This window comes from Triturus cristatus, chromosome 3_2 (genome assembly GCF_964204655.1).
Source record: "Triturus cristatus chromosome 3_2, aTriCri1.1, whole genome shotgun sequence".
Lineage (NCBI taxonomy): Eukaryota > Metazoa > Chordata > Amphibia > Caudata > Salamandridae > Triturus > Triturus cristatus.
In genome coordinates, this window is record NC_140584.1 from 454013555 (window position 1) to 454030832 (window position 17278).

Sequence of the window (17278 nt, forward strand, 5' to 3'; positions counted from 1 at the left end):
CCAACATCAGTATATGAGAAGAAATTAAGAGCTCAAACAAGATAAGAACAAAAGCAAACTATTGGTTACACGATAAGGATGATGATGAAGTATCCATAAATTCTGCGTGGCAAGAGTTGAGAAAGCTTTTCAACTTTATAGGGTCCTCAAACGTAGTGGTCTTATTGTTAATGGTCACCTCGAAGAGGCATGGGTGAAAAAGGCCATAACGTGCCCCAAGAGAGTGAAGCTGTGGTCTCATTGCCAAAAAGTCCCTGCGCCTATCAGCGGTGGGCTTTGAATAGTCCTGTGAAAAAAACAGAGGATTGCCTGCCAAATTAACACGATTGGCTGCTCTGGCAGCTGAGAGAATCTTGAGCAGGTCAGTATATTCTAAAACATATAAAATGACTCCTCTCGGTTTCCTCGGCTGTGAATGAAGTCGTTGCAGAAGCAGGACCCAGACGGTGAGCTCATTGGATGTTGAGTTGAGTATCCTGAGGCAGATTAAGGACCTTAGGAAGAAAAGATTTGAAGAAATTGATGGGGTCTGGACCCTCTGAGCCTTCTGATAATCCATATATGCGAAGGTTGTTTTGCCTGTACCTGTTTTCCACATTTTCGACTTGCTTTTGGAGCGTCGACACTTGAGAGTGAAGGACATCCATTTTACTGCTGGCAGAAGTTAAAGATTCAATGTTCTACTCTACTGTGGTAACTCTGTCCTCCAGGCTTGGCCATCTGTCCGTTAGAATTTGAAGCTTAGAATTAGTCTCCTCAACAAATAGACAAAGAGCTCTAATTTCCTCCAAAAGTAAATCCATAGAGACTGAAGATGGTTGCTTGGGAGGAGAAGAAGGGTCCTTCTTTAGACATTTGCTTGGCGCCAGAAGAAGCTACAATGGTGGAAGCTGTGGCGCCCTTAGGCGAAACATTCGTTGAGTCTTCCATTGAGGAACAATACAGGCGGGATTAAGAACGAGTTGATAGTTTGCGACCCAAAGGCGATGAAAAGGATAAAACTTCAATAGGTTTGCCCATACATAACAGACTGGAAGCAAAGTATACCAATATAACAAAGTCAAGGGCAGCCAGGGCAATGTCGTATTAGCATGGAAACGAGTTGAGAGGAAGCCACAAAACTCAGTGTAACACTTCTCAATGTGCTGAGGTGAATGGGCAGGAAGTGTCGCCCTACTTAACTCAGGCAAAAAAAATAGAATTTAATTACTAAATTCCCCAGAGCTGTTCAGTAAGCAAAAAAGCACCAAAGAAAGCATACACTTGAAGTGAAACAATCTCTTCAGTAATGTTGCTAATTAAAACTTGCACTTGAAGTAAAAATTTGCTTCAGTAATGTTACATATTAAAACTATCAATAAAGGCCAAAAGAGAATATCAAATTCCCCATTTGATGGCAGCAGGATGTTATAATTTGCTGAGAGTCATAGTATAATTATACATAGATATTCACTCGAGGGTGTAATGCGCAATAAAATTCCTCATCGAGCACGAGTTAAAATGGCGGCCACTTCCGAGACGAAGCTGCGGTGTTGAGCAAAAAGGAGGAAAAAAGTACATGCAGTTGCGGTGTTTCAAAAAGTTCCCATCGTGTGCAGGATCACCTCCGACGCTCAGGCATTCATTGTGGGGTCCGTGCAGGCAAAACGCAGCACGCCAGGTCCGTCGCCTTCTCCGCCATCCCGGGAGAGTCAGGGACCGGCCACCATTTCCCTTGGGGGCTAAACCAATTTATTACTATTTGTATGCTGCATAAATACTTTATACGTTGCCTCTAAGTTAAGCCTGACTGCGTTTTGTGCCAAGATATCAAGGGTTAAGTACAGGGTAATGTAGTGACTTTTTGAGGTTCGCCCTGCAAGGGATTGTGGCTGTTGCTTGACCAGGCTTCACACCCAGTCAGCGAACAACCCAATTTCTCACAATACACAATTATACACAAAGATGAAAATACAGAAATCCCTGCAAACCCAAAAGGATCCTTAAGGTCCTATGTTAGAGAAAAATTGCAGAAATGACAGCAAGGTTTACAGCACCTCGCTCTTGTTTGGGTAGCATTCTTTGTAGGATGAGGACAAGAAAGCATTGATAAAAGTTCTGCTATACACTACCGTGTAGAATATAAAGAGTTAATTGTAAGAGCTCTATATATAGGATTACATTGTTGACTCTGCAGAAAACCAAGTTTGTGACTTTAAAATGTAGCTATGGTATAGTTTAGTCTGTAGATTTAGCACTCTCAAATAGCAGTTTGAGAACCCACAAATGAATGTACACTTGGGTTGCAGCCTTGAACACATTCACTAATAGTTGGCATGAACTGTCATTGACCTTTCTAAATTAAACTTCTTTCACTAAAAGAGGTCTAGAGCACCAGACTAACAAACAGTAACAGGATGTATTCTCAACACACATGCAGCGAAGTAGAGGGGAGCTTGTGCACTTGCACCTCATTAGCATGGTCCATATCTGTGTTAGGGTGTGTGTGGAGGCCTGCAGCAGGATCTGCTACCCAGTATCATGCTTACAGGAGTAAAGTGTATGACAGATACAATTATAATTCCATGTTCTCTCTTTCAATTTGGGCCCTAAACCGTGGTTCCTGCTATACCTGTAAACAATGATGACCCAATGGTATCTAATAGAAACCTGATTTTCTATAAGTAGTTTGGTAGCGGGAGACATATTTTTCCAGCGTAGAATCCTGCAATTAATCTTTCTGACTAGATCTGAGTCTCACAGACACTTTCCAAACAAAAATAAGACCTTGTATCTAACTGTACCTGTCACTCTTTAAAATGAAAGTATGGCCACTCAAGATGGCTTAGAGCTCTGTGGCCCAAATTCTTCTGCTGCTTTTAGGGTTTGCCTTACTTTTTTAATGTGGGCTCAACATCGTCTACTACGCCGATGATACCCAACTCATCCTCTCCCTCACCAAGGAACCCGAGATCACCAGGCACAAATTCCAAGAAGGGATGAAAGCCATCGCAACCTGGATGAAGAACAGCTGCCTGAAACTCAACTCAGAGACAACCGAGGTCCTCATCCTACGCTCCACCCCTCCACATGAGACTACACCTGGTGTCCCCCCACCCTCGGAAACCCACCCACCCCGACAGACCATGCACGTAACCTCAGCATCATACTTGACTCATTGCTCAATATGGATCGCCAGATCAACGCTGTCTCCTTCGCATTCTTCAACACCCTCTGCATACTATGAAAAACATTCAAATGGATACCCTCCGAATCCACTCACTCAAGCCCTCATCACCAGCAGACTGGACTACAGCAACTTCCTCCTCCACAAAATCCAGACCGTTCAGAACGCCGCAGCCAGACTAATCCTCGATATGCAAAGGCACAACCACATCACCCAACACCTCTGCAACCTCCACTGGCTACGTGTCAAAAGAAAAATAACTGTCAAGCTGCTCACACACGCCTACAAGGCCCTCCACAACATCGGACTACAGTACCTCAACAGCAGCCTCTCCTTCCATGCCCCCAAAAGAAACCTCCGCTCAGCCAACCTCTCCCTAGCCACCGTCCCATGTTTCTACACGAACAGAGCAGGTGGAAAGTCCTGCTCCTACCTTGCAGCCAAGACATGGAATGAGCTCCCCCTTCACCTCCGGCGAAGCCCGACACTGCACCAATTCAGGAAAGACCTCAAGACCTGGCTCTTCGAATGACCCAAACGGAGCTGTACAGACCCATCCCCTCCTGTGCCTAGAGACCCTAACAGGTAAGTAGTATGCTTTACAAACCCTTGATTGATTGATTGTGGTCTTCACAGTTCCCACTCACTCTCAATGATGGTGAGGAAGGTAGTCTTCAATCAACCAAACTGGCATATGTTTTTACAAAATGTGGATTTCAAGAGGAACTTTAAGTTTCATCCTAGAGTTCCTGTGTTTGGAATGGTATGTAAATTCACTTCGGAAATTACTTCGATATGTGATTTTCTGTTAGAGCAGCACTGTCCCAAGCATCTGTCTTACCTTTTGCTCGTAGACACTTTCAGATGTTCTTGTGACAAGTAAATAATTCAGCATCTTCATTGTCATTTTACATATTACACCTTCAAACAAAGCTATCACACTCAGGCAGCTGTTACTCTTCTCAGTATGTTGGGCTTTACCATTTCTGCACCAGCCATGATTGCAGTGTTTAGGGAAAGTTCTTCAAAACCCTGTTTGATAATAATAGGAATGCCTATTGCATTAGTGAGCTTTATGAAATGTACTATAACATCGTCATCCCTATACTGCAATTTCAGTGCAAATGGAGACCAATATCTAAATGTCATTTCACTCTTCCTTGCCTCCACCCAGAGCTTTGGCTAGCTCTTTTTGAGTATAGGTCCATTCCTGAAGTCCACTCATTTTTGTACTGTAAATACTAACATTTTTTTCTCTTTTAAATATCAGTTATTGACCAGATGCTGATACAGTCACCAGGATATCACACAAGTTGTTTACAGTGGTAATGAATTCCAAAAGAATCTAAAACAATTGTTTACAGAACCATACGATGTGTAAGGTGAACACTTAAAATACTTAATTGATTTACTTTACCAACATAACTAACTAGTAAAATAATGATAACCCAGAACTGCATTACTGTTGATAAAAACAGAGTTCGCTATCTGGGCTGACATAAATAAATAGTTACCACACATTGTGATATAATGATACTTTTTTTTAAATTGCCCTATAAACAAAAGCATTGCTATGCAGTTCACAGTCATAATACATTGGGAACAGAGTTATTAAATCAATGGCAATCTTGAATGGCAATCTAAAATGAGATGTTAGTTATCATTAAATATCCTTAAAGGTACCATAGCAATGTGTGAGAGCCATAACCCCAGAGTCCCAGAGGGAGGCTATGCATTGCGAACAGGACAAACAAGGACTGATCCATAGGAGAGCTTTGGCAAGAACATGCAAACGTATACTGCACTCATCAGCCTATCAATATTCACTTCCATATAATGAAATCATTTTAGCGCCATTGGCGGTGGTAACAGCAAGAATCTTTTTGCTCTAGCAACAAAGAATGTAGACAAACATTGTTCCTATTCTAGATGAAAACATAGCACAACATGGGCCAATACTGTAATTTCTTCTTGACTTGACTTCTTCTAGAGCATTTTTAATGTCAATCAAATTCTTATATTCTCGACCACTTGAATGAAAGAATACTTCTTGCAGAAATTAGATAATGTCATCAAAATCATCAATAGCTAGACCTTACTGTCATGTTCCCTCTTATGTATATGTAAGGATTGTTAAAAATGTAGCCTTAGCAATGGCAATGATATTAATGCCATTTTCCTTATTACCTATTTCATTACTGATCTTGTAGCTTCAAAACAGAGAAAGCAATAGGACCATATTTTATGACTTGCATATTGAAGGTCCATATTGTCAATTTTAATTCCACAAAAAGATTGTGTGGTATCTTTCTAACTAAACCTTTAATTCTATATCATTACATGGAATGTTCATATTAGATTTTTGTATGATGTTGGCACAGTGAAAGGAGTGACAGTTGGTGGAGGTCTGTGCATGGACTACTCTTTAATAAAGTTTAGGTTGAAATCACCTTCAACTCTTTGTTTGGAGTTCTAACCTTCAGCGATTTTGCAGTGGCAATGAGTGCTTCTGAGCACCTTAACACCAAATGCAAAAACGAACAGGACTAGAAAATTAGCAAAGTGTCGGCAGTCAAAGGCAAAGACAAACAAACGTGGAGCAGTGTTACAGATATTAACAAAGCATGAACTGAACCTGCAGACATAATGGAAGAAGTAAATGGGCTGTTCATCCAAGGTATATTAAGTTGACTTACCTTATCTCCCATGTTTGCCAACAAAGCTGCTAATGAAGCATGCATTTCAAATACATCATGAGAGTTCTGAAACACCAGTATGCGCTAATCTCGTCACATGTATGGCATTAAATATACTTGTTAAGCGGCCATCTTGATTGCTTGGGAAGTTGACACACAATGAGTAAGATCCTGTCAGCGTGTCATCTTCAGAAGTGATGTGGACACAATTTTAAAAAAAATTCAACAGTGCAACATTCATAACTTGCCAGCATGTTATCATCAGTGATGTGCATACCATTCCATTAAAGTAGATCAGGCACAGTTTATGTTGAGGAAATGGCCAACTTGAGGAAATAGTGTATTCTATGAAGTTACCGATTATCAGTTACTGGGGTATTCTTAGCAATGGTGCGTGCATGCAGTGATGTCACATTTTTGGTGATGAGCACACTAATAAATCTTGCATGTCAGACATAGGTATAACTATAGCATGTTAACTGAAGCTTTATACAGACATAAGAATATTTTCAAACAACTTGGATTCCACTGGGAAAAATGAAACAAACACTTTTTAGAAGGAGTAGCATGTATTTGGGTGCATTTTGTATCATGATCTAGCTCTTACAATTAATTTTAAAGTTTAAGTGTAAGTGTTTGTTCGGAGTGGCAATCTTTTTTTTTTTGTTTCAATCTTGAAGAATATTTCTCTGCCACCTTGGGGATCTTCTCATAAACTGGGGAAAATAGAAAAAGGTATTTAACAATTATGATAGCATTTCTGGAGAATTTTTTAAGCGCACAGAGTAAAGCATCTTGTCTGAAGAAATGCTTGGGAGCATAAGTCTAAGAGGTCTCTGAAAACCTACTGGAGCTAGAATTGGAAAGAGGGGAGATACTCAATGAAATTTAAATTCATGGTAAATACTTAGATTTATGTTATCTTCCAAAAATCAGCACCACAGTAGAAATGTCAGAAAGAGAGATCATAAAGAAGATCAAAAGGTAGAGGAGTGTTAGGAGTGTTAGATCTGTCAGTCTTAGAGTGGTCTTCCCCCAACCTTTTTTCCTGTTTCACTCTTATTTTGCTGATTTTGTTTTTCTTGGACTTAGGACCTTGTGTACTTTGCAGCTTATAACCACTGCTAAAGTGCCTGTGCTCACTACCTAAAACATGGTAACATTCTCCCACATATGATTGGCTTATTTAATTTACCTTATACGTCGCTAGTAAAGTGGTACACCATATACCCAGGGCTGGTAAATTAAATGCTGCTAGTGGACCTGCAGCCCTTATTGTGCCATCCACTTAGGTAGCCTCTTAAACATGTCTCAAGCCTGCAATATGCAGCCTCTATTGGAGTTTTAACTGCCCGTTTGCCTAATCCTAAAACTCCCTTTTTAAAAAGCATAAGTCACCCCTAGGTTAGGACCTAAACAGTCTATAGGACAGCGTTCCTTGTATTTAAAAGGTTGGACATGTACTTTTAAGTTTTGCATGTCCTGGTAGTGAACAACTCCTACATTTATTTTTTAACTACTATGAGGCCTATCTCTCCCACAGGATAACATTGGGTTATCTTGTTACATTTAATCAGTGATAACTTGTGTTTGGGAACAGATCGATATGTCATGTTTGATGTCTAAAGAATTGTCATTTAAAATCCTCTTTAATGGTGAAGTCTGATTTTAAGTCACTATTCTAAAAATGCCACTTTTAAAATGTTAGCATTTTCTTATCCTGTTTGGTGGTTGCAGTCTTTTCCTAGGTCACATGACTGTGTAATTGGTGTTTTGCTTTTATGTATTCCTCCGAGTCAGCCACATAATAGAGAGACTGGGTGATGACAGAATAAGTCATTCTGGCAGAATTCGGCGGTGGAGGGGTGGAACTGTGCACAGCCATACTTGCACTTCAAAGACACTGCCTCAGCACACACACAAAGACCTGCACACTAGGCTATTATGGCTCCAAACAATCCTGAGACCAGGGCATGAAGGCAGGATATTCCAGATACTGCTGTGGGGAGAAAACTCCAGAAGATTCTTCCCCTTCAAAACTGGTACCAGGTAAAAAAAATTGGACCCTCAGCTGTACCCTCAGTTCACTTCTGGACTTGCGGAAGGACTTTCAGAGCATTGCCAGTTGCCTGTAGCCTGCTATGTATTTCAGAAGACTGCTCTGCTGCTCCTATAGGTCTGCTTTGCTACCTGAAGCCTGCCCTGTGCCCTCAGAGGACTGCCCTGCTGCTTGGGACCCGCACTTCTGCGGAACAAAGAACTTCCAGAGTGATTCTAGGGGCTAGTTGGCTGGCCTCCTGATCTGAGCCAAATGGACAGAAATGGCTCCAACCATCTTGAACCTGCACATTGACCCAGCCTGAGTAAGTCCAGATCCTTTAAGGGGTGACTCCCCAGTCTTGGACCTTTGGAAATGGTATTAACAGTGCCCAGATTGCCCAAATCCAGCATATTTCTACCACAAACTGCCCTGAGAACGGAAAGAAGTATGCGATCTACCTGCTCGTCGATCCGTCCAATGGGCATTGCCTGTCGGCCTGACTTGGCGGTAACTCCCATTACATTCTTCCCCTCTGCAGCAAAATTCCTTTTTCTGGAAGGGTATCCAGCCTCCGTGTCAGTTACAGTCTTTCAACCTCTAAAAAAGAGACTAAGTCCAAATGTAGAAATCTGCAACACGACTTCTTCCAGCAGCTCCCTGACGATGGCACCTCCTCCATAGACACCATGGGTTGTCTTTCCCCATTGAACTTTACCTTCCCAGACATTTTTTCTAAAAAATTCTTTTAACTCCCAAGGTAAGTGAAGTTCAGGCCAATTCCACTTTGTGTATTCCAACCGGACTCCAATGCAGCCCGTCATAACTTTTGAAGTTGCCCCGATCTTGCACAACTGGATGTTCAAGGTTGGTGCTTTGCCCTTTTAGGCCTTAGATTTTTACTAAAAACATAAAAAATTAATAACTCCTGTTTGACTGATTGCATTTTTGTCAGTTTGGTGTAAAATAAGTAATTACATTTTATTACATTTTTCTAAAATGTGTTGGATTTTTTAAGGGTGGACATATCTGGTGTAAGTCGCTTTAATTACCACAAAAGTACTCGTAATTATGTGAAATTATGTGAGAAACGTAATCCAGCATTTAGTGCTATTTCTTAGTGTAAAATTCTACCACACGTCTAAAATGGAGCAGAAGATGATTGCTGCAGACAAAAACACTAAATGCTACAGGACATGAACAGTACTAGCCAGCAAATGCTCTCTCTCTCTCTTAGTTTATTGTAGCCCAAATTACTCTTAATTATTCAAGATGACGTAATCGTGTCATTTTGGTAATTTCACATCACAGTAGTAATGCGTAATTATTGAAATTACTCCAATTTCTTCGGCATAGTTAAAATTTCCCCCAGGTTAAGATTTTTCTTGTGTTGTGTTTTCACTTTATTACTGTTTATGTGCTGCACAAACACTTTACACATTGCCTTTACGTTAAGCCTGACTCTGCTCTTGTTGCAAACTACCTGTTAGTTTACTGATTTTGTGTGGCTCACCTTAACAAGGATTGTTGGTGTTGCTTGAGGAGAGCTTAAATCCCTCCCAAACAATAACCTAATTAGCTTCAATGTGTATATTTGACAGTCAGGTGGAAGAGGAAAGTGAAAGTCAATTCTGTTAAGATGTTTAAAAAAAACTTTATGAGGAGCTTTGACATAAAGATGGATCAATATTGAGTAAGGGTTTAGGGGTGGCAAAGAAAGTTGGAGACATGCTTAAATGCGTGGAAGAAATTCAGCGAAACAATGAAAATAATTTAATGCATGTGAAGCAGATGAAAGTTTTAGGATGGTAAAATCAGGAAAGTCTTGGACGTTATACAGAAAAGATAATTATTCAGAGAGACATAGTTTTAGCAGTGAAACAGTTGGGCATTTTGCTAATATTTAAAATGCCCTACACTAAAGCAAACTCTAATTGCAATGGGAGTACAGATCATTTTGCAGGACTGTGCTGTGAACACAAGTATGAGATTGCTTCAAGAAGTGATCAGAGAATTTGTACTATAGGTTTGTGGTAAATCAAAACGTAAACCGACAGACACTTTAAAAGTTAAAGGTAAAGATCTAGAAATTTGGCACTTGTTCTAAAATTACTACTATGTTAAGGACGATATATGATGAGGGTAAAATGAAAAAAATTGTTATCTGCCCTTGATAATAAGGTGGAGAACACATTAGAATAAAAAGGCAGTTTGATGCTAGCATTGAGTTCTGTGGTAGAGGTGAAGTAAGTAAAGTGCAAGTAACAACAAGCAGTGATTACAATTTAGGTTAATCTCACCAAATATGGCTCCATGTTAAGTTGGATTCTAATTTTGTACAATAAAAATCACGGCATTAATCAGCAAAGTAATACATTTGCCATTGAGTGTAGGAAAGAGTGATGGTGTAAATTAACTTGGAAAGACTGTGAGATGATCATTGAGACAGAAGAGGCCACAAAGTAGTTAGCAACTGAAGTTGTAGCAAGAGAACCCAATGGTGATGTGTGCCTATACATCCATTTACGGGAACTAAATATGTGGTTCTCATTAGGTTTCCCTTACCCAACATTAATTATTTAATTTTTACCTTTGTAGAAGCAAAGGTATTTACCCCCTTAACCTTGCGTCCATGTACTATCAAATTAAAGTTCATGAAGAATCACCTCAACTGTGTGCATTTATAAAACCCTTTGGGTCATCTAAATAATTCTTAAAGATACTTTAGGAATTGGTGAATTTAGTCTTCATATTTCAGAGAGTAATGACTAACATTATTCTAGAATCTAGAAGGAATTAAATTCTTATAACACAATGTTCTGATTATTGGTAGGAATAGGATAAACCTTAACTCAAGAGTGAGGAAAGTGAAAGTGGTTTAATGCAATTTTATTATCCTGGCCATCAGCCTGGAATGAATCTAAAGGTTAGGATGCTGCTGGTTGGAACACAGCGGTTGGAGTCCACACCGCCCCCTCTGCAGGATTGTAGATCGGGGCGGGGCGGCAGTCCGAGTAGCGGCCCTGAATGGGGTTGGTGCCAAGGCAGGCGCCACCATTGGAATAAGGATATCCCTTTCTGACAGCCTTTTCATGGCGTGACCCCCACAATGAAAAGGTTGTCAGAAAGTGATATTGGCTGCACCAAATAGGGCCTCCAGGCATTGAAGGCCACTGAGAAGTGGCCATGAAGGCACATTAGTGCCTTCACTCGCCTCCCTGCACCCCATGCCATGCACTGCAAGGCAGCAGCTGCTGCAATTTACATTGGCCGGAACATACCGACGTTGCAGTTCTGACAGTTTTGCAAAATGCGGCATTCGGACTGCTGCCTGCTTGTCGAGCAGTCTCCTGACCACCGCAATAGCAGTCGGCACTCCAACCGACCTCACTCGTGATCAGGACCTCAGTGTTAAGCAGAACAGCTAGGTTTTGTGTGAGGGCCACAAATGATGCCATCAACAGGTGAATTTTACTAAATCTGGTGCTGCACTAATTTCTATCCTTTGCACAATGTAGCACTCCAATTGCTCATGCAGAGCTCTGTTACGTGAAAGACAGATAATTTGGGCATATGTGGTAAATTAGTGCTCATTGTTATCTTTAATAATGTGAAATATTCCTTTACAATATTTTAGCTGGATAGGGTTAATATTTCTTTCTTGCTTTTTTGTATGTTAAATACTTAAGTATTGTCTTTTGTTATAACACTTAATCAGTCGGCTCATAATTTGGTCAGAACTTCCTTAACAAAAGTGTCATGTCAATTAGTCTATGCCATGTGAAGTAGTCTATGTTTTTCAAACCTGAGAACAGAATAGAAGGCATACCAGCCATTGGAATGTGTACGAATTCAGAAATAAGCAGAGAGAATTGACAGAGGAGATCACAACTATGATGAAAAAGATGTACATCAGGCAGTTAAAACTTACAGGCTCCAAGGCTAGAAGTCATATTTTAAAAAATGCATTCTGAAAAAATATTTCATGTTGTTGGAGGTTTTGTTAGAGGTTTGACTTAGTAAAAAACATGGGGATACTATCAAAATTAATGTCAGTGAAATTGCTTATTTGTATCAATGAATGAACTTAAGCATTCTTTATATTTAAACAGCATTATGTGTACTGCACTGAAGCATTGAATAAGTCTAGCTGTGGTTATATCATTGCTTTTACCTCTGTAAACATTTTAAAATTATTGTTTTATTTTTTGTAGATTTTTTGAAACAACACCATTGGGAAGTATTCTAAATAGATTTTCTGCTGATTTTAACACTATTGACCAGGTAAAAAATTGAATTATTTACTCTTAAATACAATAATTCTACATTCTGATTTGCTGTGTGCAAACACAAATGCTCTATATGCTTAAAATATGTGAAGGGTTCAATAGGCATCAATTCGATCAATTCTAGGATTATTGTTTTCTGATGTAATTTAAATTATTTCAAGACCATAAAAGGCTTAGGCTCAGTTCCCACATATTTCTTCTTTGAATGGCAGTAGTATTTTGTAAGTTGGGATAAATAAAAAGCCTTGAACATTATTTTTTCAAAGAGATGCTACTATGTAGCATTCTGAATGATTACTGCACCAACACAACAAAAGGACAGACAGAATATCTGTGTGATCTTTCACTGCCATATCACTCATTTTTGTAGTGCCCTTCTTCTTAGGGCTTGTAAGAGCCATGTGTATAAGCCTAGTTCTGATTTTCAAACTTAGTTTAAATGATTAACATCAGACACTATGGCCTGTTAGGTTCCATGACAACCATTGTTCAGCAAGCAGAGAAACCCATGTTAGAAAGAATCAGATACTCTTCGACCATTAACATTGAAGTGTGACAAATAGACTCTTGTGTAGAAACGTGTAGGGTAGGGTATTATGCCAGCATAACTATGTGTTGGGGAGACATTTTCAAAACTGAATGAATCACATCAAAATGCAGACAACTTTGTCATTTCTACATGAATCAGATGTCTGACATGCAAAGATAATCAATCAAATTTGTTTTGAGAATGTGAAACAGTGTCTGTTAAATGTGGTATTTATTTTTCTCTGTTCACCAGCTAGGTTGATTTACAATGTCTATATCCACTTTGTTCAAAATGCAAATCATTTGTCCACCCTCCATTGAAATACCTGCCTGAAATCAGTACTTTACATTAAAGCACCCATTTTGTTTTTGACTGACCCCTCTTCAGTTGTCCAATTTAATGTTGCGCATTGGAGAGTGAAACTCCAGTACAAATCCTAGGCCAGACACTGCTGGGCCATCTTTGCACAATAGCATTTAACTAAGGGCCCAATTACGATGTCGGTTGGAAAGGCTCCGAGCGAGATTCAGATTTTCCTAGCCCGTGTCAGAGCCTAAGTTTCCGACCGAGTCAGAAAAGTTTCCAACTGACTGATTACAATGCAGGGAAACCGTTCAGCCTGTTCGACTTGGTTCCAATCAGCAGTTGGAGTCCCCGATTTTGTTCTGAGCCAAATTGTACAGCTCTATGGACACCGTTTCTGACCGCATGATTACGATGTCAGATTCTGACAGCCATTACGAATCGGCCTGCCCAACACGAAACGGCTGTCAGAATCTGACTTTTGGGGCCCATAGAAGACCCTTCTTCACCCAGGGCCTCCAGTTGGGGCCCGTGGGGGTGCCCATAAAACCTCACGGGAAAACCATGCACAGTGTGGCAGGCACCAATGGGTGCCTGCCACAGGGAGCAAGGTTATCCCCAACAACCCCTTTTTAGGTCGAGCATTCGGGACCTCTTGTATATACTTTAGTATATGCTTATTATATACTTATATGTGTTATGTGTATGTACATTGTGGGCTCTGGAGATCAGCCCTAGGACTTGTCTGCTTCCGCTTATGGACTTTTTTTCCAGTTCAACTGCCTCTATTTAACTGTCTTGATAGAAAATGACCAGCAGAGGTCAGTCAAATACCAGAATTGCTTTCTGCTGAGAGACTTTATTTTTTGTATTTTTCTGGCAACTGCCTCTATTTAACTTTCTTGATAGAAAACGACAGGCAGAGGACAGTAAAACACCAGAATTGCTTTCTGCGGAGAGACCTTCTTTTTTTTCTGGTAACTGCCTCTATTTAACTTTCATGATAGAAAACAACCAGCTGAGGTCAGTAAAATACCAGAATCACTTTAGTATTCTCTAGATTCCAGGCCTTAGACATTGTCTTCCACGAGCACCCGTAGACAATAATATTTTTTTCAAATCTTGCATTTTCAGTAATATGACCTCCGAAGGCCCTGATTCTATATTAAAAACAGAGCTTGGGACTATACCATTTCCCGCTGAAAGGCAATATTTCTCTCCATGTGTTCCCATAACTGGTGTGTCACGCAGTTTGGTGCTTACATTCCCTCCATGTTAAAGAAAGTAGATGTTTCAGCATCCAGGCTTGTGCTGCATAGCTAAATACATATAAGGTCCCAAAGGCGAGACCGATTGCATTGCAAATGCTTGTTTCAATGGGAGCCTGTGTTGTCGGTCCGAACACAGGCTATCATTGAAGTCAATGCGAGTTCGACCAAACGATGTTCGGAAGCATCGTAATTGGTCAGTCGGACATGCCTAACCCGAGTCGGTCGGAACCGATTCCGAACCTGAGTCGGTCGGAAGAGTTTCCGACCAACATCATAATGAGGACCTTAGTGTCAGGCCGAACAGCTAGGTTTAGTATGAAGTCACCGAAGATGTCGTCAACGAGTGACTTTTACGAAATATGGTGCTGCACCAATTTCTGTCCTTTGCACAATGCAGCACTGCAATTGTTCAGCAGAGCTCCGCTGCATGAAGGAAAGATAATTTGGGTCTATGTGCTAAATTAGTGCTCATTGTTATCTTTAATACTGTGAAGTATTCCTTTGTAATATTTTAGTTGGATAGGGTAAATATTTGTTTCTTGCTTTTTTGTATGTTAAACACCTTGTTTAATTATTGTATTTAGTGAAGAAAGGAGATGTGTGGTATATTTATACATGTTTCATTAATAATATGACATAGCATGTCATCACCTAGGTCTTGCCATAAAGATAAACAATTTCTCATATCTCTTGAAAATTAAAACTAGGCACTACAAATTCCTAAATAAAGCTATCTGAGATGGCAAAGGCAATCATTTGTTTAGCTTACTTACAAAGAAAACCATTTGTTATCAAAATGTCATCAAAAACAGGCAGAACTAAAAAGTGCACCCATCTACCATAATGATCATTTTGTCATCAAGCGTCTACATGTCTTTTGAATACTCTCTGGAGCATCTGAAGAGTGTTGTGTATTTTAACAATACTAAACAAACGTGTGTCCTTCTCAAACCTGTCCTCAACATGGTAGTATGCATCAATTTACATAACCTATCATATTCAAATGTACTGGTCCTAATACTGATGTTTTAACCATGTACCTGTGATTTGTCACTTATCTTTACCTGAGAGGGTGTTAGCCAATTGTAAATCCAGAGGGCTTAATGCCTGAGGTCAGTATTTATCAAGAATTTTTGAGGGTAGATTTCCCAGTTAGGATCACCCTTAGCAATAGTGATTTTGCACTGGCTATCATGATTGATTCTTTACATAAAAGCCTTGAAGAATTGCGATAGGATGGCAGACTAAAAGCCAGGAATATCTTTTTATCATAGGAACACCAAGGGATTTTGTCGGCAAAGCCAGAACCAAATATCACAGATATAATTACCTTTCAAATTGGGGTTGTCAGTTCCACACACACACACACTCCTATCCAGAATACTAGTGGAGACACTGAAGCCAAACAGCCTAATTCTAGATAAACTATCTTGCCGCAAGTAGGTACTTAGATATAGATCAGCTGTTTTTAAAACAAAATTTCTGCAATATGTACATATTCAGTGTTAATCCACAGGTCAATCCTAAATTTGCATACGCAGTTGCAGCCCCATAATACCCTTCCCTTTGTCCGAAGGATAACAAGCTTTGGTCATTGATGGAAAGCAACATCCTAATAGAAGGAGCATGAAAAGAGCTGTGCACAATTGAAATAATTTACAATAAACTCTGGCTTCTCAAGATCCTTCCTGTAGGATTTACTCCAGCTCCATTAAATAAATACCAAGCATTGGAATAGCCAATAGGTCTTGCCTTTGGGACCTTATAAGTATTTAGCCATGCAACACTTGATGTTGTTGCACCAAGGATATTATGCTGGATAACTAAACACCTATAAGGTCCCAAAGGCGAGACCTATTGGCTATGCCAATGCTTGTTGTTGTTTTGTGAATCTGGTCACCCATGGCCAAAACACGAACTACCTCAGACAGCCAATGAAACAGGGAGCCATGAAATGTCCAGACTCACAATATAGAGACAAAAGAAAGCACAAATATTGCGTTCTATAACAACATCCTTGGCAATATCAGCCGCAAACGCCACTCCTACAGTTCAGAAACGGGCAGAATATTACACCCAGGAATAGAGAGAACACTCCCCTAGAGTCGCAAGTTGATGTGCCCGATTAATAGACGGCCCCCCGGTACATGCGCAAAACCCAATTTGATGATCTGAATCATCGCCCGTAGGGCCCAGCGCATTATGCCAACACTAGATCCGCTACCACCGGCATGCCTATCAGATCTCCCCCCCATATATACCAATATATGCTTTTCTCAGCCCCTAAGAAGCACACGTCGCACAAAATTCTCGATATACTGTTCACCCAGTCATTGTAAGAGTACGGCCAATGCTATTGTTTTCAAGATGCAATCTTTTGTAAAATGTTAATAAAGAATTACAACACAAAAAGAATATCAATTTTTCCGAGTACCAGTGATCAGTTATCAATATGGTTCCTCCAAATGTCAGGGGTTTCCAGCTCCCACCTCCCTACATACTGTACACCATCATAGCTGGAACCTGTCCCTCCTAAAAATAGTGTTTCAGTTAAAAACAAATATGTACTAAGAAGTCAAACTGTATTTTTCTTAAACTACAACTCCCAGATTTGAAGCGTCACAAATATTCTTAAAGTAGCAGGCCACTAATATCTTCCTCTTCAATGTCCCCCTGAGCCCTCATGCCGCCCCTCTCGCCCAGAACTGAACTCTCCCCTGACGTTTCACCTAACTATTGGATTCAATTTTTTTCATCCTGGAAACTATTTATTCCCAGCACTTTATGCCTGCAAGTGTTTAGACTTTCGAAACAGTGGAATGACATCCAAAGTCTGAGACACAGAGTTGTATTGCTTTGTCTCCAAGAGTCAAGCTCCAGGCACTTTGCTTCCCCTTCCGATATGAACAGTGCTAGGTGGTTCTAATAGGTATGTAGGTGCTCACTGCTTTTGAGGGGGGACACCACAATCATCATCATAGCCCAG

General features: G+C 40.2%; 1 protein-coding gene across 2 annotated transcripts in view; it reads left to right on the plus strand.

Annotated features, from left to right (window-relative positions):
* Window positions 1-17278, plus strand: part of ABCC8 (ATP binding cassette subfamily C member 8) — a 1425084-nt gene that overhangs the window by 1089095 nt on the left and 318711 nt on the right. For both annotated transcript variants that reach the window (XM_085648067.1, XM_085648068.1), the window contains one exon: window positions 12115-12184. In XM_085648067.1, coding sequence (XP_085504193.1) covers window positions 12115-12184 — 70 coding nt within the window. The remainder of the gene's footprint in view (window positions 1-12114; window positions 12185-17278) is intronic.